Here is a 27,271-nt window from a genome sequence, read left to right on the forward strand (position 1 = left end):
TGTGATATGCAGCATCTAACTTGACCAGGCAATTGGCAGGTGCATTCATATACATCAGATCCCCAGAGTCCAGCACAGGTAAAAAGGTCACAGTGACTAGCCTTTTCCTGGCCTCAAGCGAGAAACAGGACTTGTTCCTGTAGAAGAAACCTAGCCTAACCCTCAGTTTTTTTAGCAGGTTATTGACATGAAGTTTAAAAGTGAGACAATCATCAAGCCAGATACCAAGGTATTTGTAACAGGCAACAACTTCAAGTTTTGTTCCTTGCGTAGTTACAATATCTAAAACAGGCTCTGGTGTCTTTTTTGCTTTTGAAAAGAGCATTACCTTGGTTTTATCCACATTTAAAAGAAGCTTTAATTCAGAGAGCTGAGTCTGAATAGTGTTAAAAACAGCCTGTAATTTAACAACAGCCTCTTTAATGGAGGGACCTGCACAATACATCACAGTATCATCCGCATAAAAATGTAAAGTAGCTTCATCCACATTATCACCTACGCTGTTAATATATATGGAGAATAAAAGTGGTCCTAAAACAGAACCTTGTGGTACACCATTAGAAATGTTTAACCACTCAGAAGATAGTCCATCAAAATGAACACATTGGGACCTTTCAGAGAGGTAGTTCACAAACCACCCCACTGCAAGGCTGGATATGCCAATACTGAGTAGCCTCTGCTTTAAGATGCGATGATCGACGGTGTCAAACGCTTTGGAAAGGTCAATAAACAGAGCTGCACAACTCTGCTTATTATCTAAAATACTAGTAATGTCATTCACCACTTTCATTGTCGCAGTGATGGTGCTGTGTTTCTTTCTGAATCCTGACTGATGTTTAGACAGGATATCATTTATAGATAAAAACTCCTTTACTTGTTCACTCACAAGTCGTTCGAGCACCTTAGCCAGAACTGACAATTTAGAGATTGGCCTATAGTTATTTAAAATAGTTGCCTCCCCTCCTTTCAGTAAAGGCAAGACATAAGCATACTTCCATACTTTTGGAATTGCATTTTTGCTGAGGGAGAGGTTAAAAAGAGAAGTAAGAGGTGGAGCAATAAAATCTGCAGCTATCTTTAAAAAGAAAGGTTCTAAGTTGCCGGGCCAGCCGGTTTCCTAGGATCTAACTTGGATAATGCTTCATGAACAATACCAATAGTTAAAGGAGTAAAACTGAAAGGGTTTTCCAGACCACATTGTTCAGAGTCAAGGATTGGAGCGTTCACAGAAGCAGAAGTACAGTCAGTGACAGAATCAAACATAGAGCCACAAGACACAAAATGCTTATTAAAGCAATTTAGCATAGTAGCCCTGTCTGATATAGAGCCAGATGCTGTGGTAAGGCACGGAGGTAGCTCATTTGGGATATCACCAGTGGAAATCGATTTTATGGCTTTCCAAAATTTCCTAGGATTATTCAGGTTTTCTGTGGTAACCGACAAATAGTACTTTGATTTAGCACTTTTTATTTGAGATGTGAAGCTATTTATTAGCTGCCTAAAACGTAGCCATTCTACCTCTGAGCCTGATTTCCTAGCCTTAGCCCAAGCATTATTTCTCTCATGAAGTAGACTGGACAGCTTAGCAGAAAACCAGGGATTGTTTCGTCCCTTCACTCTAAATTTACGCAGAGGTGCATGTCTATCTATAATTTTCATAAAACCAAGATAAAAATAAGACCATGCAGTTTCTACATCAGCACACAGATTGATTTTACCCCAATCAAAATCAAACAGATCATGTAAAAAACCCTGCTCCACAAATTGTTTTTTGTCTCTCTTTGTGATGATACGTGGTTTAACCTTTTGGACCTTAGTGTCCCTAATTGTGGCTACAACACAGTGGTCACTCACATCATTAGCAAATACTCCCACAGATGAGTATTTATGTGGAACATTTGTTAAAATTAGATCAATTAAGGAGGATTTATTTGGGGACTTAATATTTGGGCGAGTAGGACTGTCTATAATCAGGGTAACATTCAAAGAGGTACACAGGTTTTTAAAATCCTCTGACACAGAAGTTAACCAGTCCCAATTAAAATCACCAAGCAGCACTATTTCCTTGTAGGAAAGTTGTGATAACAGTTTTGCCAATGACGATAAAGAGTCCTTGACAGCCGAAGGGGCCCTGTAGCTGACCCTTTGTTACCTCAATATTCACGGCTAAAAATTCTAGCTGTTTACTAACAGATTTTGAAACCATATTGGTTACACAAAACTTATTTTTCACATAAATGGCAACGCCACCACCTTTTTTAGCCCGGTCAGTACGATATACACTGTAACCATTTATGTAAATGTCAGAGGCCAAAATGGATTTATCTAGCCACGTTTCTGATAAGACAATGACATCAGCATCAGTCGAACTCGCCCAAATACGGACAAAATCTAATTTAGGTAACAGACTACGCACATTTAAATGAATTAAACCTAGCCCAGATCTAGATATAAGATCAGCAGGAGTAGCTATTTGACTAATACTGCTAGGTGGACCTGGATTTGGCTGTACATTTCCTGATAGTAACAACAATAAAAATACCAAGCACATTTTCAGCTGTATGTGTGTTGATTAAGAGGAAAAGGTGCTTGGTATTTTTATCTATCAGTGCGCTCCGATTCCAAGATCTAAGTAGCACCTGCACCTGCATGCTGGAAGATGTGCGGAGAACCTGGATTCAGCCCGAGTTGAATGGATCTTTTCGACCATTTGCGGTGAAAGTCCTGCTTTTTTCCAGTTGGTTATTAACCGAAGCACGGGGAACTGTAATTAACTTGATATTCATTGTCTGTCTCTGCCTACAAATTACTCCTTGACTGCTTGTTTCGGGCTATGCACACGCTCATTATCTCCCACTCTAATGGTTTTTTCATTCAGTTTTTTTATACTCCAGCAGAGCCAACTTGTCTTCAGGATCATGCTGTGCAATATCAAATCATCAACATACATGGACTGCTTATTATCATCATTACATCTCCATTTGTAACAAATATGCCCGTTATAACATCAATCTCCCCATATTATTGATATTTATCTGAACGTAATGCACCAACATCTTTGCCTGTGTTGACACTTATGATGTCAAATGAAAAGTATTATTGCATTTTTCTTTTTAAACTGATTTCCTATGATATGTTAATGCATTTTTAATTAAATTGACTAGCTAGTTGATAGCTGGGAGTGAATAACAGATAGAAGATTGTTTTGTTGGTTGACCAAAACAGAGTTAGAAATTAAGGAAACAGATCAATTACATCATGTTGTTGCTACAGCTGAAGATTATAAACTATTTATTGAAAATAGCTATCCAAATCATCAAATATGTGTTAAGTAAGGGATAATGTGCCATTCACAAACCCAAAGTTTTGTGCTCTCCAAAAATGTTCAAAAAATGATATTCAAAAAGGATCCCACTGTGTTTTCTGATGGAAGTACAGTGATATGTTTTTTTGGCAGCAGCTGACGTTAACCCGAGTTATTTCTTCGGATTGATATGACTGCACATAGTTCCTTGATCAAAGCATAGCAGTATCCTCAGCAGCCCCGCCTGCTATCGAAAGAGAAAAGAGAAGACCCCTCAATATTCATGTTAACCAGAATGGTGTATTCAATTAAGCTGTGTTATATCTGGCAATGACTCTGAAGAAGACCCTGAAAATGATGGATGTATACAGTAACAACCCTTACATGAAATGCATGTCATTTATTTGAATCATTTCATTTCAAGCCTTTATTTACCGAGGTGTATCCTATCCCTTGAGATCATTGATCTCTTTTTCAAGGGAAACCTGCTCAAGTAGGTTCCATATAACACATAAAACAACAGAACAACAAAAAGGACATCATACAGCATCATTACAGGGATTACAATTTGCAACTAGAGAATGCAATTCCTGAAGAAATTGCTAGTGGGAATGCTTTATGCTGAAAAGCTAAACTGCTATGCTGAAATGTAATGTGCAAGAAGAAAGTGAAGCATTTAGATTGAAATGATGAACACTGGAGGCTTGAATGTGTGATGAGAGAAGAAAATAAAGTAGAAAGGGAAAAGCAGCAGAATATTTGAACAGCAAACTTTTGAACTAACTTGATGGTTAATGATCTGTCGCCATGATGACATCCCATAATATGCTTAGATGCGTTGATGGCTGCATCGTTACCAAACCTGTGAAGTTTTGTGCCGTTTGGAGCATTTTCACTGAGGTTATGAGAAAACTGTGTTTCATGGCGAGTATTGTGTTGCCATGGCAACGGCATTTGAAGAAATCTCAAAACGGTCCAGTAGATGTCTTCACGGCTGGACTGTTAGCACACATGTGAATTTTGATCACTTTTTGAACATTTTCATAGGAGTTATAGCGACATCGTCTTTTATGGCGAGGGATGGAAACGGCATATGATGAAACCCCATAATTGACGTAGAGCTGTTGAGGGCTGGACCGTTAACCACTATCTGAAGTGTGGTGCTGTTTTGACCCTTTTCATAGGCGTTACGACAACATCGTGTTTTATGGCGAGGGATGCGTTTCCATGGAAACGGCATATGGTGAGATGTCAGATTTGACGTAAAGCTGTTGAGGCATGGACCGGTGATATACAAGCGAAGTTTGGGGGACGATCGGATCGTGTCTATTGGAGTTACAGCAACATCGTGTTTTATGGCGAGGGATGCGTTTCCATGGAAACGGCATATGATCCCACCCCATAATTGACGTAGAGCTGTTGAGGGCAGGACCATTAACCATTATCTGAAGTCTGCTGCTCTGAGCATGTCAGTTGGAGTTATGACATCATCGTGTTCCATGACACAGGTGTTTATATTTGAGCTAACAACGTGTCCAGAGATCAAAGGTTTCCATGGTGATCAAATAAATGTGGCAAAGGCTCAAATTTGTTGAACAACATGTTTGTTAAAGGTGGGGTAGGTAAGTTTGAGAAACCGGCTCGAGATACACTTGTTGTTATATTCCATGGAATGCTCTTAACATCCCGATAGCAATGAATATTACATTACATTGCATTTAGCTGACACTTTTATCCAAAGCGACTTACAATAAGTACATTCGACCAGGAAGACACAACCTTGAAGAAAACAGAATCATATAAGTACATCAGGTTTCATAGAGCCAAACATTTCAAGTGCTACTCAACTGGCTATAGATAAGCCAGTCCTTTATTAGTATATAAGTGCTCTGTCAGCAGTTATTTGTTAGTAATTCTATCGCTCGAGGTGGAGTCGAAAGAGATTAGTTTTCAGTCTGCGCCGGAAGATGTGCAGGCTTTCTGCTGTCCTGATGTCAATAGGGAGCTCATTCCACCATTTTGGAGCCAGGATAGCAAACCCACGTGTTTTTGCTGATGGGAACTTGGGTCCCCCTCGCAGCGAGGGTGCAGCGAGTCGTTTGGCTGATGCAGAGCGTAGTGCACACGCTGGGGTGTACAGTTTAACCATGTCCTGGATGTAGGAAGGGCCAGATCCATTCGCAGCATGGTATGCAAGTACCAGTGTCTTGAAGTGAATTCTAGCAGTTACCGGAAGCCAGTGAAAGGAGCGGAGGAGCGGAGTGGTGTGGGAAAATTTAGGAAGATTGAAGACCAGACGAGCCGCTGCATTCTGGATGAGCTGCAGAGGTCGGATGGCACATGCAGGTAGACCAGCCAAGAGGGAGTTGCAGTAGTCTAGGCGTGAGATGACGAGAGCCTGGACCAGAAGCTGTGTCGCTTTCTGGGTCAGCTGGGGACGTATCTTCCTGATGTTGTAAAGCGTGTATCTGCAGCAACGGGTTGTAGCAGCGATGTTTGCAGTGAAGGACAGGTTGTTATCTAGGATCACACCCAGATTCCTTGCAGTCTGAGTCAGGGAAACAATAGAGGTGCCGATGTTGATTGTCAGGTCAAGAGTGGGACAATCTTTTCCCAAAGGAAAAGCGGTTCAGTCTTGTCAAGGTTGAGCTTGAGGTGATGAGCGGACATCCACTGAGAGATGTCAGCTAGACAAGCAGAGATGCGTGCGACGACCTGGGTCTCTGAGCGGGGAAAGGACAGAATTAATTGGGTGTCGTCAGCGTAGCAGTGGTATGAAAAACCATGCGGCCTACTGACAGATCCGAGCGAGTTTGTGTACAAGGAGAAGAGGAGGGGACCAAGAACAGAGCCCTGAGGGACCCCTGTAGTTAATTGACAAGGGTCGGACTCGGACCCTCTCCAAGTTACCTGTAGGTACGGTCTTTGAGGTATGAGGTGAGGAGGGAAAGTGCAGAGCCTGAAACTCCAAGTTCTTGGAGAGTGTGAAGGAGGATCTGATGGTTCACCGTGTTGAATGCAGCAGACAGATCCAAAAAGATGATGACAGAGGAGAGGGATGCTGCTTTGGCAGTGTGCAGTTCCTCAGTGACAGCAATGAGAGCAGTTTCTGTGGAGTGACCTGCCTTGAAACCAGACTGGTGCGGATCCAGAAGGTTGTTCTGATGGAGATAACAGGAGAGTTGTTTAAAGACAGCGCGTTCAAGTGTTTTAGACAGGAACGGGAGTAGAGAGACAGGCCTGTAGTTTATAACATCAGACGGGTTGAGAGTGGGTTTCTTTAGGAGAGGGTTTACTCTTGCCTCCTTGAGACTGTTTGGAAAGTGACCAGAAGTTAGAGAAGTGTTGATGAAATGGGTGAGAAACAGTAGAATATCAGGAGCGATAGTCTGAAGGAGGTTTGAAGGGATAGGGTCCAGAGGACAGGTGGTAGGGCGGGCAGAGGTAATGAGGGTAAGAACCTCACTTGGCGAGAGAGGGGAAAAGGAGGTTAGTGTGTGGGTGGAAGGAGGGTCTGGTGACCCAGCGGTGAGTAAAGGTGAGTCAGAAAAAGAAGAGGGAATATCATCAACCTTTTTTTCAAAGTGGTTAACAAAGTCGCTTGACAGAAGTGAGGAGGGGGGAGGGGCTTTGGGAGGGTCCAAGAGGGTGGAGAAGATGGAAAATAGTTTTTTGGGATTGGAATAGGAAGATTGGATCTTATCTTGAAAGAAAGTGCCTTTTGCCTGAGAGATCGAAGCAGAGAAAGAGGAGAGGAGAGCCTGATAGGTTAGGAGGTCGTCATGGTGTTTGGATTTCCACCGTTTCCGCTCTGCTGCCCGAAGGACGGTTCTATTAGCACGCAGTGCGTCATTTAGCCAGGGAGCAGGAGGGGACTGACGAGCCTGCCGAGATGTGAGAGGACAGAGAGAGTCCAGAGAGGATGAGAGAGTAGAGAGGAGAGTTTCTGCAGCAGAGTTTGGAGGCAGGAGTTGGAACGAGTCAGAGGAAGGGAGGGCTGAGAGCACCGATGAGGCAAAGGTAGAGGGGGAAAGGGAACAGAGGTTACGGCGGAGAGGTGCCGGATGAGAAGAGATTAGTTTGTTATGTTTGGAAAGGGGTAGAGAGAATGAAATGAAGAAGTGATCGGATGTGTGGAGCGGGTTTACAGAGAGGTTAGAAGTAGTGCAGTTCCTTGAGAATATGAGATCAAGGACATTGCCAGCTTTATGAGTTGGTGGGGAAGGAGACAGTGAGAAAGCAAAGGCGGTTAACAGAGATGTTAGTTCGTCTATCTTCCCTGTCTGGAGGTTGAAGTCTCCGAGAAGTACAGCGGGAGGGCCAGTTTCAGAGATGTGTGAGAGGAGATTATCTAATTCCTCCAAGAAGTCCCCCAAGGCGCCTGGTGGACGGTAGATAACAACAATGGTTAATTGTATAGGATGAGTTACTGTGACGGCATGGAATTCAAAGGTGGAAGGAGCGAAGTTAGGTAGCTTGAAGAGGGAAAAGCTCCATTTGGGAGAGAGCAGGAGACCAGTGCCACCTCCTCTGCCAGTGGGTCTGGGTGTATGGGAGAAGGAGTATGCTGTGGAGAGAGCTGCTGGGGTGGATGTGTTGAATGGAGTAATCCAGGTCTCAGTGAGAGCAAGGAAATCCAGGGTCTGCAGGGAGGCGTAGCCAGAGATGAAGTCAGCCTTAGGAACAGCTGACTGGCAGTTCCACAGGCCGCCTGAAACTAGATGTTGGATCTCAGTGGAGCACGTGGGATAGACGAGAGCAGGCCGGTTATAGCGATTAGGAGATACACGGGGCCAGTGATAATTGCGAGAAGACACATGAACAGGAATGGAGAAAATACACATGATTATAGCATGAGGGGGTAGAAAAGTAAACAAAATAAAATAAGACACCATGCGGTAATTAGCTCAATCGGAGTAGGATTTGCCTCCTCTTTGCCACCCTCGTGACTCCCGCAGGACTCCAATGTCTTTGTCAGTCTTACTCCCGCAGGACTCCAATGTCTTTGTCAGTCTTCAGCTGTCTGATGCTGAAGCTGACGCTCCAGGAAAGAGCTACCTAAAATGGACGCCTGATTGCTGAGTTCTCACAGCTGTGGGGCCACGCCCCTCTAATTAGTTAACTCTCTACAGCTGATGGGCGACAGCAGAGAGGCCCTGCCTATATTGTAATACAGGCTTGAGTGCCTACTGAGACCTGTGTAACAGGTTCACGTGAGCAGATCTGAGATTAAAAATCTCTCAAAAGCGCCGTTTTAGCTACAATAACTACAGAACAATTATACAGAGTAGAATAAATGAAACAGAGAAGTCTAATTAAACAAGAATATAACTTACAGTGGTTGCTGCGTCAATAGGTATTGTCGTCACCCGGTCTAGATGCACACTTATATATCTTAAATGCTTTGACAAAAAATCCATAAAAAAATTTCATCTGTGGAAGCCGTAGTACTGTAAAAAGCACGTCCAATCATTTTAGCGGGACCGGCTAAAATAACTGGATGGCTTACCTGCCTGTCAGCCTTCCATCTCGTGCACAAACTTATCTCGTGCCCTCATTGGTCATGTGCGCGTTTGTGTGTGTTGGAGGAGGGGCTCTGTAAGGAAGTGGCAGATTTTTTCCGGCTGTGTATTTTCAAATTCTAGCGCACCTTTAATTGACCAAAAAATATGAACAGTTGGAAGATTGAAAATGGGATTATTATTAGGATTATATAGGTCATTGAAAAGTAGAATCATTTAGAAAGATGTGAACATTGAAGTTTCTATTTTAGAAAAGCTGACACTGTAGTGCAGGCCTATTCAACTAGCGGCCCACAGGCCGAATCAGGCCCTTCAGAACTTTTTTCTGGCCCACAAGAGGTTGCCTGCAAATCGAAATGGCATATAGCATAAATAAAACTAATGTCTGATCACACTAAATCCGACGATGCGGCGAAAACGCTGGTTTTTCCATTCATTTGAATTATTTTGAATCCATTATTTTGCCTGCTGTATAAAAAAAAAAGGCACTGTGTCCGCACTTGTCATTGGCTCAGTCAAACTCACGTTACACACTAGGTTCGCGGGCCACAGAGAAAGTACTTTAGTTAACAACAGCTTCAAGATGTCTCTCTCCAAGACCAAGAAATGTAAAGTTGATTCGGAAAATCGCCAATTCCAGAATGAATGGACTGACAAATATGTATTTACTTTGCCAGCCGCAACAAGTAATAAACCGGTGTGTTTATTGTGCAACGAAATTATATCCGTGATGAAAGAATACAACGTAAAGCGACACTACAACTCAAATCACGGCTCGTTTTCTGCAAGTTTTCCTGTGGGCTCAGACGAACGGAGAAGGAAAGTACAGGGACTGCTAGCATCATTTGAACGGAGTCAAGTGGCCAACAGGAAGGTGGCCTTGCTTATACTGACAATGTTTGGATCTACCTATACTTGTGAGTCTTGCTTTTCTCATATGAATGCCATCAAAACAAGGGCACGTTGCTCCATGACCAATGAGAAGCTGCATGATGTCTCAGGATTGCTCTTACCACTTATGAGCCAAACTATGCTGAAATAGCTACTCAAGGCACTGAAGGCAGTGTAATTTCTCTCACTGACGCAAACAGGCTAAACATGACAGAAGTCTTCAAACAAGCCTACTTACTGTTTTGAAAATAGTAAAAATGTTTCCAAGATATGAATGTTATTGTGAGTATGATGGCTATTGTTTTACTATGTTCTATTTGCATTTAGTATTACATTTTATGGACTTGTGTTGTCTTCAATGCACCTTATGTATGCTTGGAAATGTTGAGGATATTATAAACAGGGCTACTTACTGTTAATGTGATGAATACTGTTTTATTATATTCATCTTGTTTTGTACATTAGTGGACATGGACCTGTTGGGGGAAAAAACCTCATGTCTCCTTAGTTTTAAAGATGCAACATTTTGCACTTTTGTGTCAAGCCTTGTAACCAAAGCTTTCCTACTTTTTGTATGGACTGGTTGCTTTCTGTAATGATTTATGTTGATACAATTCAAGAAAAAAAAAAGGGATGCACTTGACTAGTTCATTTAATGTATTAGTATCTATTAACACTACTGTAAGCAAGAGTTATTTGTAGTGATTCCTTGACAAAGTATTGTGTGGCCCACAAACCCCCAGTGATTCTCCTATTTGGCCCACTTGCTAATGAAGTTGAACAGCCCTGCTGTAGTGCATCGTTGGTTTTAAAAGTGATTTATAAGAGTCATGTTTAAAGATGTGCAATACTTCAAATGTTTATAAAGGTCCTCTGAGTGAGAGCTTGAATCAAACAAGCAACCTTGTATTTGAAAGATTAACTCACATAGCATTCAACATTCGCACCTGGTATATAAGTGGTGTGGCTGAGTACTTTAAAGGGTTCATGAATAGAGGGGACTTGAATGTGAAATAAGAACAAGAAAATAAAAGTCTAAATGCATGAAAAAGCAGCAGAATATTTGAACTGAAAACTTTAGAACTAAAAGTATACGTCACCAATAATGTCTAAAATATGTGGAACATGTTGAAGTCAGTATGACGTCTCCATCAGACGGAAAATAATAGGCTGAGACAGTGTGTTAAACTCCAGTGACCAGTCATTAGTCTGCTGCTCTAATTATGTCAATTGGAGTTATGACATCATCGTGTTCCATGACACAGGTGTTTATATTTGAGGAATGCTGTGTCAGCATTCCCACTAAATAACTATCCACATGAACAGGTACCAACAGCATCCCATTGAGTAGCATCCAACCAAGCTTTAAAAACATTTAGTGGCACCAGATTGCTCAGTTTCCATTTAATTTGCAGACTATTCCAAGACAGAGGAGCTGCGCATCTAAAAGCTGTCTCCCCTAAGACAGTCCTAGCAGTTGGCACATTTAATAAAACCACAGCATGCGATCTCAGGCAGTAGCCACTTACAATTCGCCGTGAGATCAGGGAGCAGATATATAATAATAATAATGTGTGTGTTTTAGGTCTTTGAAGAGAGAAAACCCCCACCTCAGTGAGGATGTGGTCCTCATCAGAGCCCTGAGGGACTCCAACCTGCCAAAGTTCCTCACTGATGATTCTATGCTGTTTGGGTAAGCCTCTTAGACCTTTTGGAAAAAAGCACAACGCTTTCCTGGTGCAACGACTGTACACACACCTAAAATACCACTAGTTATTACAATGGATCACACTTAAGATAAGTTTTAATGAGAAAAAACTGTAATTTGTTTATTTCTGTAGAAACACAACATTGTATAGTGTGTGTGTGTACTGTATGTGTTTATGTATTATACCCCCCCCCCTCTTTCCCAGTGGTATCCTATCGGACCTGTTCCCCGGTGTGAGTATTCCTGACCATGACTACGGCGTGCTACACACCACCATCCTGGAGTCTCTGGTGAAGCGAAACCTACAGCCGCTGGCTGGCATGACCAAGAAGGTACAAAAGAGGGGGAAGTAATGTGTCTTCCTTTATTTTTTAAATGTTTTCCTTATGAAAGTGTTTATTTTCTGTATTTGGCTAATTTTCCTTACAATTTTGAATTCTACACTTAGATTTAAAATGTAAATCTCATATTCCAATTTAGATGTAACATTAACATATAATAACAAGACTTCGATTTGTATCGAGATAGTGTGTCAAAAGTGTGTTGTGACCAGTGTTGGGTGTAACGCGTTACAAAAGTAACGGAGTTACAGTAATATATTACTTTTTGCTGTAACGAAGTAATGTAACGCATTACTAATGAAATGTGGGTAATATATTACCCGTTACAATGCTCAGTAACGCAGTTACAACACATTTTAACCCGAAATTAAATGGTGTTTTGTTTTTTAACAATGTACTAACATAGCGAGACATTCCGACACCAGACACATTGTGCGGGTAGATTAGTAAACCTGGTGTGTTTACCCTTCAGGCTTCGCGTCGGGATCTTCGGGGCAGTTGAATGTTATGCCCTCTATTCAAAAAAGAGAACGGAGCGAAAAATACTAACAACAAATTGTGTCAGGTGCGCGTGACCTGCTCCGCTGCGCGTGCATCATTTCCAAAGTGCTTCCACAGCAGTGACACACATCTGTGGATAATCATTTATACGAAAATGGTTAAATCAACCATCACTAAACGCCAGCAACACTGCATCTACTGCAGACCGTAGCAACAGGTCAGATGGGGACATCACGTTACCCTCCGCTGTGGACACTAGCTTACTCCCGCCTGACTCGCCGCCCTCAACCCCGGAGCAGCACTCTTCGTTGCCCGAAACTACGCCGCCCCTCTGCGGCCCGCAGGTGCCAGGATACCACGGCAAAACAGAGCCTGCCCAGGTAGATCTAAACAAGTACCCGCCTGTACAGTGGGGTTAGGTGGTCATTTTGCAGCTCGTGGTATACAAATAGACAAGGGCTAGAATATGTGAAAATAGTGCCATATTCTGCCATGCCTGTAGAAATGTTGGGTCAAAAAATAATGCATACAATAGCACAGATGCCTTCACCACGAATGTCTACAAAAAGATCTCATATCCCAAGCTTCTCACCGAGCTAATGTTGCAGCTGAAATGATCTCCAGGTCACAAAGTCAACCTCACATGATGATGTGATACCAGTTTTCAAGGACAGTAAATATTCTCTTCCCAGAGTATATGATGGGACCAAAGTGATAGGCTACATGGTTTTAATAATACTTTTGCTTTTCAATGTTTGCCATTTCAAACCATGAGCTGGTTCAAATAATATTTGCCTTGATTTACAATATGTTCTCCTTTGTTTTATCAGTACAGCTTTGAAGCTTTTGTGCTTTTCTTTGCCACAGTCCACTTTGGAGTATATGAGATATTTCAGGATTGCACTTTTAACTCACTTGAAATGTTCTTACTTGGTTTCAAAACATAACAAAGGCCATAATCTGATCATTGGGGACCATGAATGCTATTTTTCATTGCTGTTGCCGGCCACTATTGCTCATGTAAACCTGCTACTGCTGCGTCCCCTGTAATCTCAGATGCACCCTGAGTCATTTTGTTCTGGAACCGGGCCTGTACATGGCCATATACTAAACACACTACAGAGCCCATTCCGTGTCCTGTTAGTGTTTACTTCCTCTCCGCCTTCTTCTGGTGATTTATCTGACGTCCAGCGCTCCGTCTTTTAACCTCTTTTCCTTTCTCTTTCTTGATCCTCCTTAGCAACCTTCATTAGAGTCCTTGACAGTGGTCTGTACTACTGTATTAACAACGTGTCACATGTTAAGAATTTACAATCAGAATTGAGTATTCAACTAACCCGTGTAATACAAGTTGTTAGTAGCCTTAAGGGCCTACACAGTTGTTATGCTATACCACATTGCCCTTCATTGGATGTATAATGAGCTGCACTAAACTACATTTTAGCATTTCAAATACCTAGCCATTCTTTTGCGGTTATTTTGGTGATAGTAACTAGAAAAGTAACTAAAGTAGTGTAACTCATTACATTTCAGAGACAGTAATTTTGTAATGTAACTTATTACTTTCAAAAGAGAGTAATAAGTAATATGTAATATATTACATTTTGGAAGTAACTTGCCCAACACTGGTTGTGACTATTACCACCTGAAAGGATAGATACATAGAAGATAAGTAGTTTGGTGTCCCTGGGACTACAAGTTGCCAACCAAAGTAATAATCATTTCAATGTTGTGCTCTATTATAAATATGAAACCAATAAACCCATAATACTTACTCACATTTATATAATACAAATAATGAATGCTGCGACTGGTTGTTTAAAACAAATCATCATCTTCAGTCTTTGAAATGCAGAAGCCGCGTCATCAGCAGGCCATCGCGAGCTACCTGAAAATGGCTGAGTGGGAAGAGTTGATTTTCCTTCAGACTGGTTGATAATATGTCTCGAAGCTCGGTCTGTGTAGAATTGAGATCCACAAATTCAATTTGAATTTGCAATTTAAAAACCGGATTCATAAATAAAAAGTGGAAGATATTCAGGAATGCTTTTCATTTGGTTGTGAATCAGTTTAATGCAATGACTGTTTTCATTATTTGTGGAATGTGTTTGATTTGCAGATCCGTTTTAAATTTGCAAAACATTTATTTGAGTTCAGAATTCTTTTGTTTTGCATCTGTGGACGGTGTTTTCTATTTACTGTGTACAGTTTTAAGGTTTGTTCACCCAAAATATCAAAAATACAACAAGAATTAAAGTTTGTTCCACTTAAATAAGTTGTAGGCTTGAATGCATTTATTTTGTTTTGGAAACTCGGTCCATTCTCAAAACATGTCCTCCTTTCTATTCTTCTTTCCATTCAACCAGGTGATCCAGCTGTATGAGACCATGTTAGTGCGTCATGGTGTCATGTTGGTGGGGCCTACAGGTGGAGGTAAGACCACGGTGTACAGAATCCTGGCAGACACACTGGAGACCCTCCAGGCCACGGGGCACAAGGCTAACAACCCCTTCTTTCAGCACGTCAAGACCTACATCCTCAACCCCAAATCTGTCACCATGGGAGAGCTCTACGGAGAGGTACTGTAGGACAGGAGAATCAGATACACATCAGCTTCCTGTTTCCACACCACTCTGCTCAGGCACTCATTCCACCAAGATGCGCCACAGGAAGTCATGACATGTTATTTATTGTCTATATGTGCACATTGAACTTTAACGCCTTGTGTTGATATACATATTTTATTCTATTTCTATATGTATGTATCTTACAATTGTGCATTCTTAATTAAACTTTATATACATATTTTTCTTCATTTTATTTTTATTTTATGTTTTATTGAACATTTTACTTTGTTTATATATATTTTTGTATTTGAGCCTTTTACTGTATGACATTCTTGATCTGTATATGAATATCTTCATTCCATTTTATTTAATCTTTATATGGACATTTTACTCGATATTTATATTTTTATTTCGTTGTTCTCAATTTTTTGTTGCGCATTATTGGTTTAACTACCTACTGTATGTCCAATCCATAAAGTATTGTTTTCAATTTTAATAAACGTTCCTATTTTATTTAAACACTGCTATTTATTTATTTATTTGTGTATTAATTAATTTATTCTAAAATGGAGCATCTGCGACGAAAACCCAATGTCCCCCGATAAAAATAAAGTATTCTTATTTTCCTCCGGTTCCCTTCTTACACGTTCATTATTTTCCTCAACTTCTCAGGTTAACACGTTAACAATGGAGTGGCGTGACGGACTGATGGCGCTGAGTGTCCGCCACGCGGTAAACGACACCACCGACGACCACAAGTGGGTGATCTGCGACGGCCCGGTGGACGCCCTGTGGATCGAGAACATGAACACGGTGCTGGACGACAACAAGATGCTCTGTATGGCCAACAGCGAGCGAATCAAACTCACCCCATCCATACACATGTTGTTCGAGGTTAGAGCTGAGTTTCATGCTTTCTGCTTCAGTGTGTACCTCGATGAGTTTGTGCATTTACACTGGGGACAGCAGTTTTTTAAACGGCTGATTTGGTCCAGATCTCTTTTTTAAAGCCTAAAAAATGTTAGCCAAATGGCTCGCAACAAGGTATGTTAACTAGATATTGATAACGTTTTGAGATATTTTGATTTGCTTAATAAGACGGCAGACACTGAAATGTAAATAAATGAAAGCAATTTCAATTTTTTAAAAGGTAACAGGTAAAGAAAAACGATTGATTCTTAAATTATACAAAAAGCAATTATAAGTACGTTTACCAAATTCAAATCTTCTGTCTCTCTGCTACGGCCCGTCCACACGGCGGCGTGCATTGAAGCTTCAAGTCTTCTGCCCATTCACTTTGAATGGGGTGACGTCACGCTTTGCCGAACTGCATTGTGGGACCGTTGCTTCGCTTTGCTTTGCTTTGCTTTGCTTCGCGTTGCTTCGCTTCGCGTTGCTCGCTTCAAAAGTTGAGCAATGTTCAAATTTTGAAGCTTAGACGGAAGCGTCAGCCAATCAAATCATATGCCAGTACAAGCTCTAGCCAATCAAACCACTGCTTGTGTGTCCGGGGCGGGAGATTAATGTGATTGGTTGTTGGTCGAGTTTCAGACAAGCTCACCGGCAAGCTTCAACGCACGCCGCCGTGTGGACGCTGCGTTAATGTAATATGCATGATGATTCTTGGATTTGTCGACACTCCTTTTTATGCACAGTGATGCTTTTTTTGCACACCTGCCGCATTTATCTAACCCGTACCAATACACCCATTACTTTTCCTTCTATTACATGTTGAAGACCATCTAAAAATACATTTATACAGTTGCAAGAAAAAGTGTGTGAACCCTTTGGAATTACCTGGATTTCTGCATAAGTTGGTCATAAAATGTGTTCTGATCTTCATCTAAGTCACAACAATAGACAAACATAGTCTGCTTAAACTAATACCACACAAACAATTATATGTTTTCATGTTTTAATTGAACACACCATGTAAACATTCACAGTGCAGGGTGGAAAAAGTATGTGAACCCCTAGGCTAAAGACTTCTTCAAGAGCTAATTGGAGTCAGGAGTCAGCCAACCTGGAGTCCAATCAATGAGACGAGATTGGAGGTGTTGGTTAAAGCTGCCCTGCCCTATAAAAAATACACACCACTTTTGAATTTGCTATTCTTAAGAAGCATTGCCAGATGTGAACCATGCCTCGCTCAGAAGAGCTCTCAGAAGACCTACGATTAAGAATTGTTGACTTGCATAAAGCTGGAAAGGGTTACACAAGTATCTCTGAAAGCCTTGATGGTCATCATTCCACGGTAAGACAAGTTGTCTATGAATGGAGAAAGTTCAGCACTGTTGCTACTCTCCCTAGGAGTGGCCGTCCTGTAAAGAAGACTGCAAGAGCACAGCGCAGAATGCTCAATGAGGTGAAGAAGAGTCCTAGAGTGTCAGCTAGAGACTTAAAGAAATCTCTGGCACATGCTAACATCTCTGTTGACGAATCTACGACACGTAAAACACTGAACAAGAATGGAGTTCATGGGAGGACACCACGGAGGAAGCCACTGCTGTCCAGAACAAACATTGCTGCACGTTTGAAGTTTGCAAAAGAGCACCTGGATGTTCCACAGCACTACTGGCAAAATATTCTGTGGACAGATGAAACCAAAGTTGAGTTGTTTGGAAGGAACACACAACACTATGTGTGGAGAATCCAAAGGGTTCACATACTTTTTCTTGCAACTGTATGTCATTTTTATAATCTGAGACCTGATGATCGCACCACTTTGTGACAATGACAAACAACCAGGACACCCAATTCTCAAGCCATGCCATTCTCGTATCCTGCACAGGGCCTGTAGTAAGCTTCTCTATCTGAATTTGAGTCATTTTGATGGAATATTCGTCAAAACAACACTGCTTCTGACTTTCTTTCTCCTTGACCTCCCATACCAAAGAGCACTATGTCTTGTGTCTTATCAGCTATTGTCAGACAGCCATGCCTGTGTCTGTTCTCTGAATATATTTGAAGAGATATATATGAGGTTTAAGGTTTGAATATATGTAAGCATAGGTTTATACTAAAATATGGTAATTGGCTTTAAAATGTGTTTTTCAGGTCCAGGACTTGTCTGTAGCATCTCCAGCCACCGTCAGTCGCTGTGGGATGGTGTATATCGACCCAAATGAGCTCAAGTGGATGCCTTATGTCCAGACGTGGATCAGCGGTCTAGAAGCCAAGGTAGGACACTCCTCATCAGTGAGGAAAAAAGGCCTTTCAAACTGGCTCATATCACGCACGTGGTATTTGAACAGAGATTCTCAACCTGGAGGGTCATTAATGCGAGTCTCCAGATGGTTTTCTAGAAGGAAAGAAAATGACATTTTAAATCAAACACCATCGTTTACACATTAAATCATTTGTCACTCACCCTTGAACTGGGGCTCAATCATGGATGTGTCAAGTGAACTGGATACAGCGATGGAGGAGGGACCTTGTATCTATGAGAGTTGCTCAGTGGAGCATGAAGCCCAAAAAGGCCTGACTGTAGATACTAAAAGTTCTCTGACCTTTCTCTGACCTTGGCCTGTAGAGCATGAGCACTTGCGCTTTTCTTAAAGCCCCTGTCGCACTGTCCCGAAATTGAAACCAGAGGGACACACGATAAAGGAAATGTTGAAATTCGGCTCTGATCATAACAACATCGGGCAATTCGTGAGGGCATCTTAAACCATTTCTCAGGCTCCGGCAGCAACTTCGTGAGCGGTGGCAAAATCTTTGGCATGCCAAGAAATTGCTGAAAGACCTTGCGAAGGTTCATTTTCATGTTGAATTTGTGTGTCCATTTTGCACTTCGTAAGGCACCCGCGAGGGCATCTTATCAAATAGTGTCATCTTCGTCTGATCATCGGAGCGAAAAATGCCCAATGGCACCGATGAGGTGAGCCTGAGAAACTCCACCAGCTGTCATACGATGGCTTGAGATGCCCTCACAACTGGCCCGATGTTGTTACGATCAGAGCCGAATTTGAACATTTCCATTATCGTGTGTCCATCTGGTTGTTTTATTGCACAACAAAATCATGTAAACATATTATGTAAATAACCCAATTTGTGTTCTGTGAAACTGAAAAGGATATTACATTGTTTTTGTTACTTTCGTTGCAGTTGTATGTCTTAAATGTAATTTAGGTCAACTTCCTGTTTTATTTAGATGCTTTTATTTTGAAGGCAAGTTGACAGGAAGTTGTTGTTGCTATGGAAACAACATAACAGAGAAAACTTAATATCTTCTACATATAAAGACGGAGAAAGTAAAGAACAAAGTCTGAAAATATCAGCACAGTATCATAGTACTTTAACATAATTGTTTGTTTTACTTTCGTTGCAGTTGTATGTCTTAAATGTAATGTAAATGTTGCCTTTGTGTGTGGTTCGGGGACATCTTCGTGCGGAATTCATAATTCCATATTCGTGTGTCCATCGGGTGTCAATTTCGGGACAGTGTGACAGGGGCTTTAGCCCCGCTTCCAATTCAATTTGTCACAGCAAGTATCTGTTTAGGGATGACACTAATGTGATGTGAGAAAATAACTCAGGATTACAAAAATAAATAGACAACCACTTACCAGCTTATAATGCATTTACTTCAGTATGTGCACACTGTTTATGAGTGATCACATTGATTATTCTTAGGGGTCGGGGCTCAAAAAGGTGAAAAACCACTGCATTAGAGGATATCATCTAATTTAGTATTGCTGTTTGAGCATTGGTACGTGAAAGGTAATGTGCCTTTTCAGGCATTACAGGCAGAGAAACTTAAGCTTCAGCTTAAAGCCCCTGTCACACTGTCCCGAAATTGACACCCGATGGACACACGATAAAGGAAATGTTCAAATTCGGCTGTGATCGTAGCAACATCGGGCCATTCGTGAGGGCATCTAAGCCATCGTATGGCCGCCGGTGGAGTTTCTCAGGCTCCGGCAGCAACTTCGTGAGCGGCAACTTCGTAAGGCACTCGTGAGGGCATCTTGTCAAATCGTGTCATCTTCGTGTTATCATCGGTGCATTCACCCTCACTCTGATCGGGGCGAATGCCCGATGGCACCGATGATAACAAGATGCCCTCACGATGGCCTTACGAAGGGCAACATTGACACACGAATTCAACACGAAAATGAACCTTCGCAAGGTCCTTCTGCAATTTTTTGGCATGCCAAAGATTTTGCCACCGCTCACGAAGTTGCTGCCGGAGCCTGAGAAACTCCGCCAGCGGTCATACGAAGGCTTAAGATGCCCTCACGAACGGCCCGATGTTGCTACGATCACAGCCGAATTTGAACATTTCCTTTATCGTGTGTCCATCGGGTTGTTTTATTGCACAACAAAATCATGTAAACATATTATGTAAATAACCCAATTTGTGTTCTGTGAAACTGAAAAGGATATAATATATTATTTTGAAGGACAGTTGTTGTTGTTATGGAAACAACATTACGGAGAAAACGTAATATTTTCTACATATAAAGACGGATAAAATAAAGAACAAAGTCTGAAGATATCAGTACGGTATCATAGTACTGTAACATAATTGTTTTTGGTACTTTCATTGCAGTTGTATGTCTTAAATGTAATGTAAATGTTGCCTTCGTGTGTGGTTCGGGGCCATCTTCGTGCGAAATTCACAATTCCATATTCTGGTGTCCATCGGGTGTCAATTTCGGGACAGTGTGACAGGGGCTTAAACGTTGATGACAGAACAGAACATCAAAGTTTATAGCTTGCAGCAGCTTTTTCTGGGTGATTTGGCTTCGCAGTGAGAGCCAGTCAGCTTTCCTCTTAACTTTTAACTCTCTATCTCTCTCTTACGGCCCCGTCCACACTACAGCTTCAAAAAAAGCTTGAAGCTGGGCGTGTGGGAAGCTCGACCAACAACCAATCACATGAAACTCCCGCCCCTGACACACAAGCAGCGGTTTGATTGGCTAGAGCTTGTACTGGCATATGATTTGATTGGCTGACGCTTCCACCGAAAGCTTCAGAAGCTTCAAAAGTTGAACATTGCTCAACTTTTGCAGCCTGAAACGCCAGGAAAGCTCCGCTCTGCTTCCCACAATGCAGTTCGGCGAAAAGTGACGTCACCCCAAGTGAATGGGCAGACGCGTTGAAACCGTTTTTGAAGCTGTCGAAGCTGTAGTGTGGACGGGCCGTTATTGTTTAACTTTGTCTCACTGTCTAATTGACTGAGACTAATCTGTTTGATGATAGTATACATATCTAAAGCTGTCATTTTTACATTACATTATTTTTATTTGGCTTACAATTTATCCAAAGTCTTCAATACCATGTCATGTTGGATTAAGTACCTTGCCCAAGGACATTTGGAAATGTTGACTGCAGGAAGTGAGATCGAACCGCCGTGTGTGGGAGAGAAACTCCCCATGGAGGGACATTTGTGATGTTAGCCTTTGCAGTCCATTTACATGCACAACATCCTATAGAGCTACAGGGAAGGGACAACCCCAGAAAACCTAAAAGGGCCCCTAAAGGAAAACTACCTTTTCCAAAAAAATACATTTTGACTGAGAGAGGCTGTCTCCCTGTATCTCTTGGGACTAGAAGCGCATTGACCGTAATTATTCTTATTTTCATTTTCTTTGTGCTCTGTCCCACACTCTCCTCCAGGTGCAATACCTGTTCAAGGAAACGTCTATTTGAACCTTTTTGGAAATACGCTATTTTATATAATGCCTCTTGCGTTTACGTCACGCACAAAACAACCCCCATCACTCACTGCAGAGAGCAGATGCTAGGTAGCAACCACAGGGGCACATTTTGTATGTAAAATTATACATTTTGGCCAAACTGTCAGTAACCTCAAGTCATTGAATCAGACTAAGTGTACTTGATTCATACCAGGGGAAATTGTTTTTGTTGACAGTTGCTCCATTTTTGCTTAAAATAAACTTAAATGATTACAAAAAACACATGATAAAGAACATTAATATAAAAATAACAAGTTCAAGTAAGAATGTGCAGTGTACAAAATAAAGATATTCATATTAACATAAGAAGCAAAGAACAAATTCAAATAAAGATACATGTTAAAAAAGTCAAAATAAATGTATGTAAACATAATAATTAAAAGTATAAATGTGCACATAGTACTACAATACATAACATGTATATTACAATATATACAGTGGTTTATTCATATTATTAAGTATTAATGAGATATTTACGCTGAATACAAAACACAGCAAGGCGCTCCAAACACAACGGTGACGGGGACAGTAAGAACTGTTGCACACACCTGGGACCGAGCGCTTGTTGACGTCCAGGTGTTCAGGCTGTTGGTGAAAAATGTGCTAAAATATAAATATTTATATTAACATAAGATAAAGTAAAATATTCAATTAAAGGTGGGGTAGGTACGTTTGAGAAACCGGCTCGAGATACACTTGTTGTTATATTCCATGGAATGCTCTTAACATCCCGATAGCAATAAATATCTTAATAAAAAAGAATCCATAAAAAATGTCATCTGTGGAAGCCGTAGTACTGTAAAAAGCACGACCAATCATTTTAGCCGACCCGGCTAAAATAACTGGATGGCCTACCTGCCTGTCAGCCTTCCATCTGTGCACAAACTTATCTCGTGCCCTCATTGGTCATGTTCGTGTGTGTTGGAGGAGGGGCTCTGTAAGGAAGTGGCAGATTTTTTCCGGCTGTGTATTTTCAAATTCTAGCGCACTCGAGTTGGTTTCTCCAGAATTACCTACCCCACCATTAAGATAAAGTTAAACACAAGATTACAAATATTAATATAAACATAAAAAGCTAAGGTAAAAATGTGCACATTTTACTACAATATAAAACATGTATTACACATTTACAGCAGTCTATTAGCATTACGTCTTTTGACTTAATGTGCCTGCCGCTCTGAAGGAGGAGTTAAACAATATATTGTTTTCCTTCAAATGTGTTTATTGTAAAGTTGTACTTACATTTATTTCTGAGTGGATTTGAAAGAGAATTGTTTAAACCATGAACATAACTTAAGTGAACTAACTAAGTTGCCTCAATGATTATGAGGACATACAACTATTGAATAATCTAACCCTCCTCCCTCTCTTTTATCAATTGTTTCTCTCCATGTCATCTCTCAAGCTCCCAGAGCCGGTGCGGACATACCTGCTGGAGCTGTTTGAGCAGTATGTGGAGAAGGGTCTTCAGTTCGTGTTGAAGCGTTGCACCCAGGCCATCCGACAGGTGGACATCAGCAAAGTGGCCTCTCTGTGCTCCCTGCTGGAGGCGCTGCTGCTGGGCAAAGGAGGGCCAGATCTTAAAATGGTACAATATTTAACTGTCACTTTAAGATAAGAGTGAATGATTAAAACAAAAAAATCCCATAGCCTACTCACCAATGTTATGCCTTTTTATGTTTGTGTGTGTGTTTCAGGATTCCAAGAACCTCAACAGTGTATTATGTCAGACCTTCATATTCTGCTACCTGTGGGCAGTGGGTGGAAACCTGACCAATTCTAACTGGGATGCTTTTGACACGTTCATCAGGGATCAGTTTGAAGGCAACAACAATGCTAAGGTACATATAATAATAATAATACTACATGGGATTTTTATAGCGCTTTCTCTAATGCTCAAAGATGCTTAAACATACATATACATACAAAGATAGGATGGAGTTTTGCGAGCATATTATTTCTAAGTTACCTTTAAAGATTATTGATGAAAACATCTCCAGCCAAAACAAAGACATGACAGTAATATTCCAATGCTTAACGCAGAACACAGACATTACGCAGAACACAGACATATTAAGTTACGGTAGAGGTCCTCTTGTGGCTAGAATGAGTATTACAATATAATTCTATAGAATAATAACTGTTTTCATAGATTAAAACAGTATCTTGAAAAAATTAACTGTTTTTAAATCTACTTCTGTGTTAAGAAGACACAGCATTGTTTTAATAATATATCAAAACTATCAAATGGATCACCACTTTTATTTTCCATACTTGCCTCTCAGGGCTTCCGTACACAGCTGCTGTAAAACTCTTCTCTGCCACTCAGGACATTTCTCTTTTTCCCAACAAAGTCAAATCCATTTACCAAAGCATTTGCTGGTAATAGCATGAAATATGTGAAAAAGCCTGAAGGTTTGGCTCATATTATATTACATCAAAGTACTTTTGGTACAGAATGTATCGAGCGGGAGCTCAGGGAGTCTGACAAATAATTATTCTTTATGATATCAGTCACTCTAAAATGAAGACATTACTAAAGGGGTAGTTCCGATTTCTTGAAGTGGAGTTGCGTGAGTAACTTATTCTGCAGTCGATGGCGGTCAGCACATCCCCAAACACACTGGAGTGACTTTAGGATTTTAGCCTTTGCAGACCATTTACAAAAACCTATATAACACACTACAGGAAAGGGGAAAACAAATCAATAGTTACATTACATGTATTTCTTTACTACCCATATCTGGTAAATGTATGTTTTTTAAAGTGTAGGTTGGGTTTAAAACCGTGAAAATATAGGGTAGTGCTGACCTCCATCTACTGCACATAATACACTGACAACTTCAGAAAACCCTTAATTCCCTTCAAGAAAGAACACATTTAACAGTGTACATTCTAGAAATAACTTCAGTAATACCATATTGGAAAGGTAAATCAGACAGAATGATTTTCATTTAATTGCAAACCTTTATTTAACCATTGAGATCACCGATCTCTTTTTCAAGGGAGACCTGCAGCAAGTAGGTTCCACATGAAGACAGAAAAACAGAAAACAACAGAAAAACAAAAAGGTCATCATACAACATAGATACAGTAAAGGGATTTACAATTTACATACCTAACGACATTTACAGGTACCAACAGTATCAGATTGCATAGCATCTATCCAAGCTTTAAAAACATGTAGTGGAACCAAATTGCTCAGTTTCCATTCTTTTTGCAGACTGTTCCAAGTTAGAGGAGCTGCACACCTAAAAGCTTTCATCCCTAAGACAGTCCTAGCACTTGGCACAATTAACAAAACCACAGCATGAGATCTCAGGCAATAGATACTTTCAATTTGTCGTGTGATCAGAGAGCAGATGTAAGATGGAAGTTTCCCTAACATAGATGAACATGTACCAGTGACTGAGCCTCCGTACAGTTAGTGAAGGCAAACCTGCCTTGGCATACAGGGTACAGTGATGAGTTAATACTTTACAGTTAGTAACAAATCTCAGTGCACTGTGATAGGCGGCATCTAACTTGTGCAGGTGCATTCATATAGATCAGATCACCATAGTCCAGCACAGGTAAAAAGGTCACAGAGACTAGCCTTTTCCTGGCCTCAAGCGAGAAACAGGACTTGTTTCTGAAAAAGAAACCTAGCCTAACCCTCAGCTTTCTAAGCAGATTATTGACCTGAAGTTTAAAAGAGAGGCAATCATCAAGCCAGAAGCCAAGGTATTTATAACAGGCAACCACTTCAAGTACTTGTCCTTGCGTAGTAACAATATCCAAACTGGTCTCCGGTGTCTTTTTGGCTTTTGAAAATAGCATTACCTCAGTTTTATCAACATTTAAAATAAGCTTAAGCTCAGAGTGCTGCTTCTGAATAATATTAAAAACTGCTCCTTAATGGAGGGACCTGCACAATACATCACGGTATCGTCCGCATACAAATGTAAACTTGCTCCATCCACATTTTGACTTTAGCTGTGTATGTAGATGGAGAATAAAAGTGGACCTAAAACAGAACCTTGGGGAACACCATTTGTAATGTTTAACCACTCAGAAGACAGCCCATACAACTGAACACATTGGGACCTTTCAGAGAGTCACCAACCACCCCACAGCATGGCTGGATATGCCCATACTTGCTTTATGCCAAGGGTTGTGAAAGCCATTGCATATATCCTTCCCCTTGACAATTATAAATCGGTTGTTATAGAATGGTGGTGAGGAATAGATGAAAGAAAGTGGGGGCTAACATTATGAGTAATTTAGCCTGACAGGAAATGGAAAGTTAAGTGTTTGAGAGGTTTTGTCTCGGCCGCCAGTAGTGGCAGATGATTGAGGGAATGCCTTACTGACGTTGGCAGGAGCTAGCAGGGGTAGAACATGACTCGCATACCTAAGGTGGACTGAGCATGTGAGGTAAAGGCTCATCTTCTACACCCCACATGCTACCACATCTGTTCAGCAGCTGATATTATACCTCCAATTTAATCAGCGAGATGTGTTTGTGTTTACCATGAGATGAGTAAGCTCCCAGCTGTGGAATACATCAGTGACAGCAGGACTCGGGGAAACAAATACAGCAGACACATACTAATTCATATTCTGCAGGGAAAATCACAAAGTGCCACATAACAGAGACTACAATCAACTGCAGAGTACAATATGTTTTTAATGCCATATTTCATACAAGGTTTTATAGCTAATGAAATACAGTCTAATGGATGCATGTACATTTCTGTAAAGCTCCACAAAGGCTTTTATGTATGTGTATAAGGGCCACTATATGTCAAAAAGGAGTCTGGGGAAAGGTGGTAATATTTTTTTATGAGATCCTAAAATTGTAAATCTGCAAGAATTAATTTTCTATCTGGGATTTAAGTCACAAAATTATATTAAAAATTGAAACTACAGACTCACAGATCGCCAAAAGCAAATTAGAAGGTGCAACAGTTAGTAGACGGTGATATATTTAATCTATTCCTGATGCTAAAATATGTGGTTCCTTAACAAATAAGTAAATATTTGTTCAATTTTCTACTCGCTAATTAATGACTGTTCATCCTCAGACATTATTAATGTTTTTTTCCCATTATTTCTGGAATTTCTTCTTGTAAATGTAGCACTTTAATCTCAGAGAACACCCACGTTTTGCCTTGTAAAATAAGTCACAAAGTACCCACATTCCCTAGCTTCATAACAAAAACAAAATGATCCTTCTAACCTTATACATTATCATAAAATTCGTCATATTTTTTAGATTATCTTCTCGTGTGTGCCCTCTAGCTCCCTAAGAATGGAACCCTGTGGAGTGTGTACATGAACTTCAACCACAAGCGCCTGGAGCCATGGGAGGCGATCATCCCGTTGTTTAAATACAAGAGCGAGCAGGCCTTCTTTGAGATGCTGGTCCCCACCACAGACACCGTGCGCTACGGCTACCTGATGGAGAAGCTGCTATCTGTGCGACGCTCTGTGCTCTTCACTGGCAGCAGCGGAGTGGGCAAGGTAGGGAATAAGGGCTACATTAGCAATGCAAGTAGCAACACATGGTTCCCCTTGGCAATACAAAAAACATTAAATTACATCACAGTCACATGACTTCCATTCAACACCGCTAAGGTGAAGGCTGCTAATGTTGTATCATTCAGTCACTTTTTGGCAATCGCCGTGTTTATGACACATACAAGCTTCCGACATTCATTAGTGGGGTATTTAGGGAAGTATTGTATGTTG

The 27,271-nt window shown here is 40.9% G+C and overlaps 1 protein-coding gene across 1 annotated transcript in view; it reads left to right on the forward strand.

Annotated features, from left to right (window-relative positions):
• Positions 1–27,271, forward strand: part of dnah6 (dynein, axonemal, heavy chain 6) — a 127,360-nt gene that overhangs the window by 32,434 nt on the left and 67,655 nt on the right. The window contains exons 35-42 of the mRNA XM_034087682.2: positions 11,303–11,410; positions 11,631–11,757; positions 14,634–14,846; positions 15,507–15,728; positions 17,892–18,014; positions 22,944–23,126; positions 23,236–23,379; positions 26,822–27,043. Of these exons, the coding sequence (XP_033943573.1) occupies positions 11,303–11,410; positions 11,631–11,757; positions 14,634–14,846; positions 15,507–15,728; positions 17,892–18,014; positions 22,944–23,126; positions 23,236–23,379; positions 26,822–27,043 (1,342 nt within the window). The remainder of the gene's footprint in view (positions 1–11,302; positions 11,411–11,630; positions 11,758–14,633; positions 14,847–15,506; positions 15,729–17,891; positions 18,015–22,943; positions 23,127–23,235; positions 23,380–26,821; positions 27,044–27,271) is intronic.

The sequence above is a fragment of the Pseudochaenichthys georgianus genome, chromosome 1 (assembly GCF_902827115.2).
Source record: "Pseudochaenichthys georgianus chromosome 1, fPseGeo1.2, whole genome shotgun sequence".
NCBI lineage: Eukaryota > Metazoa > Chordata > Actinopteri > Perciformes > Channichthyidae > Pseudochaenichthys > Pseudochaenichthys georgianus.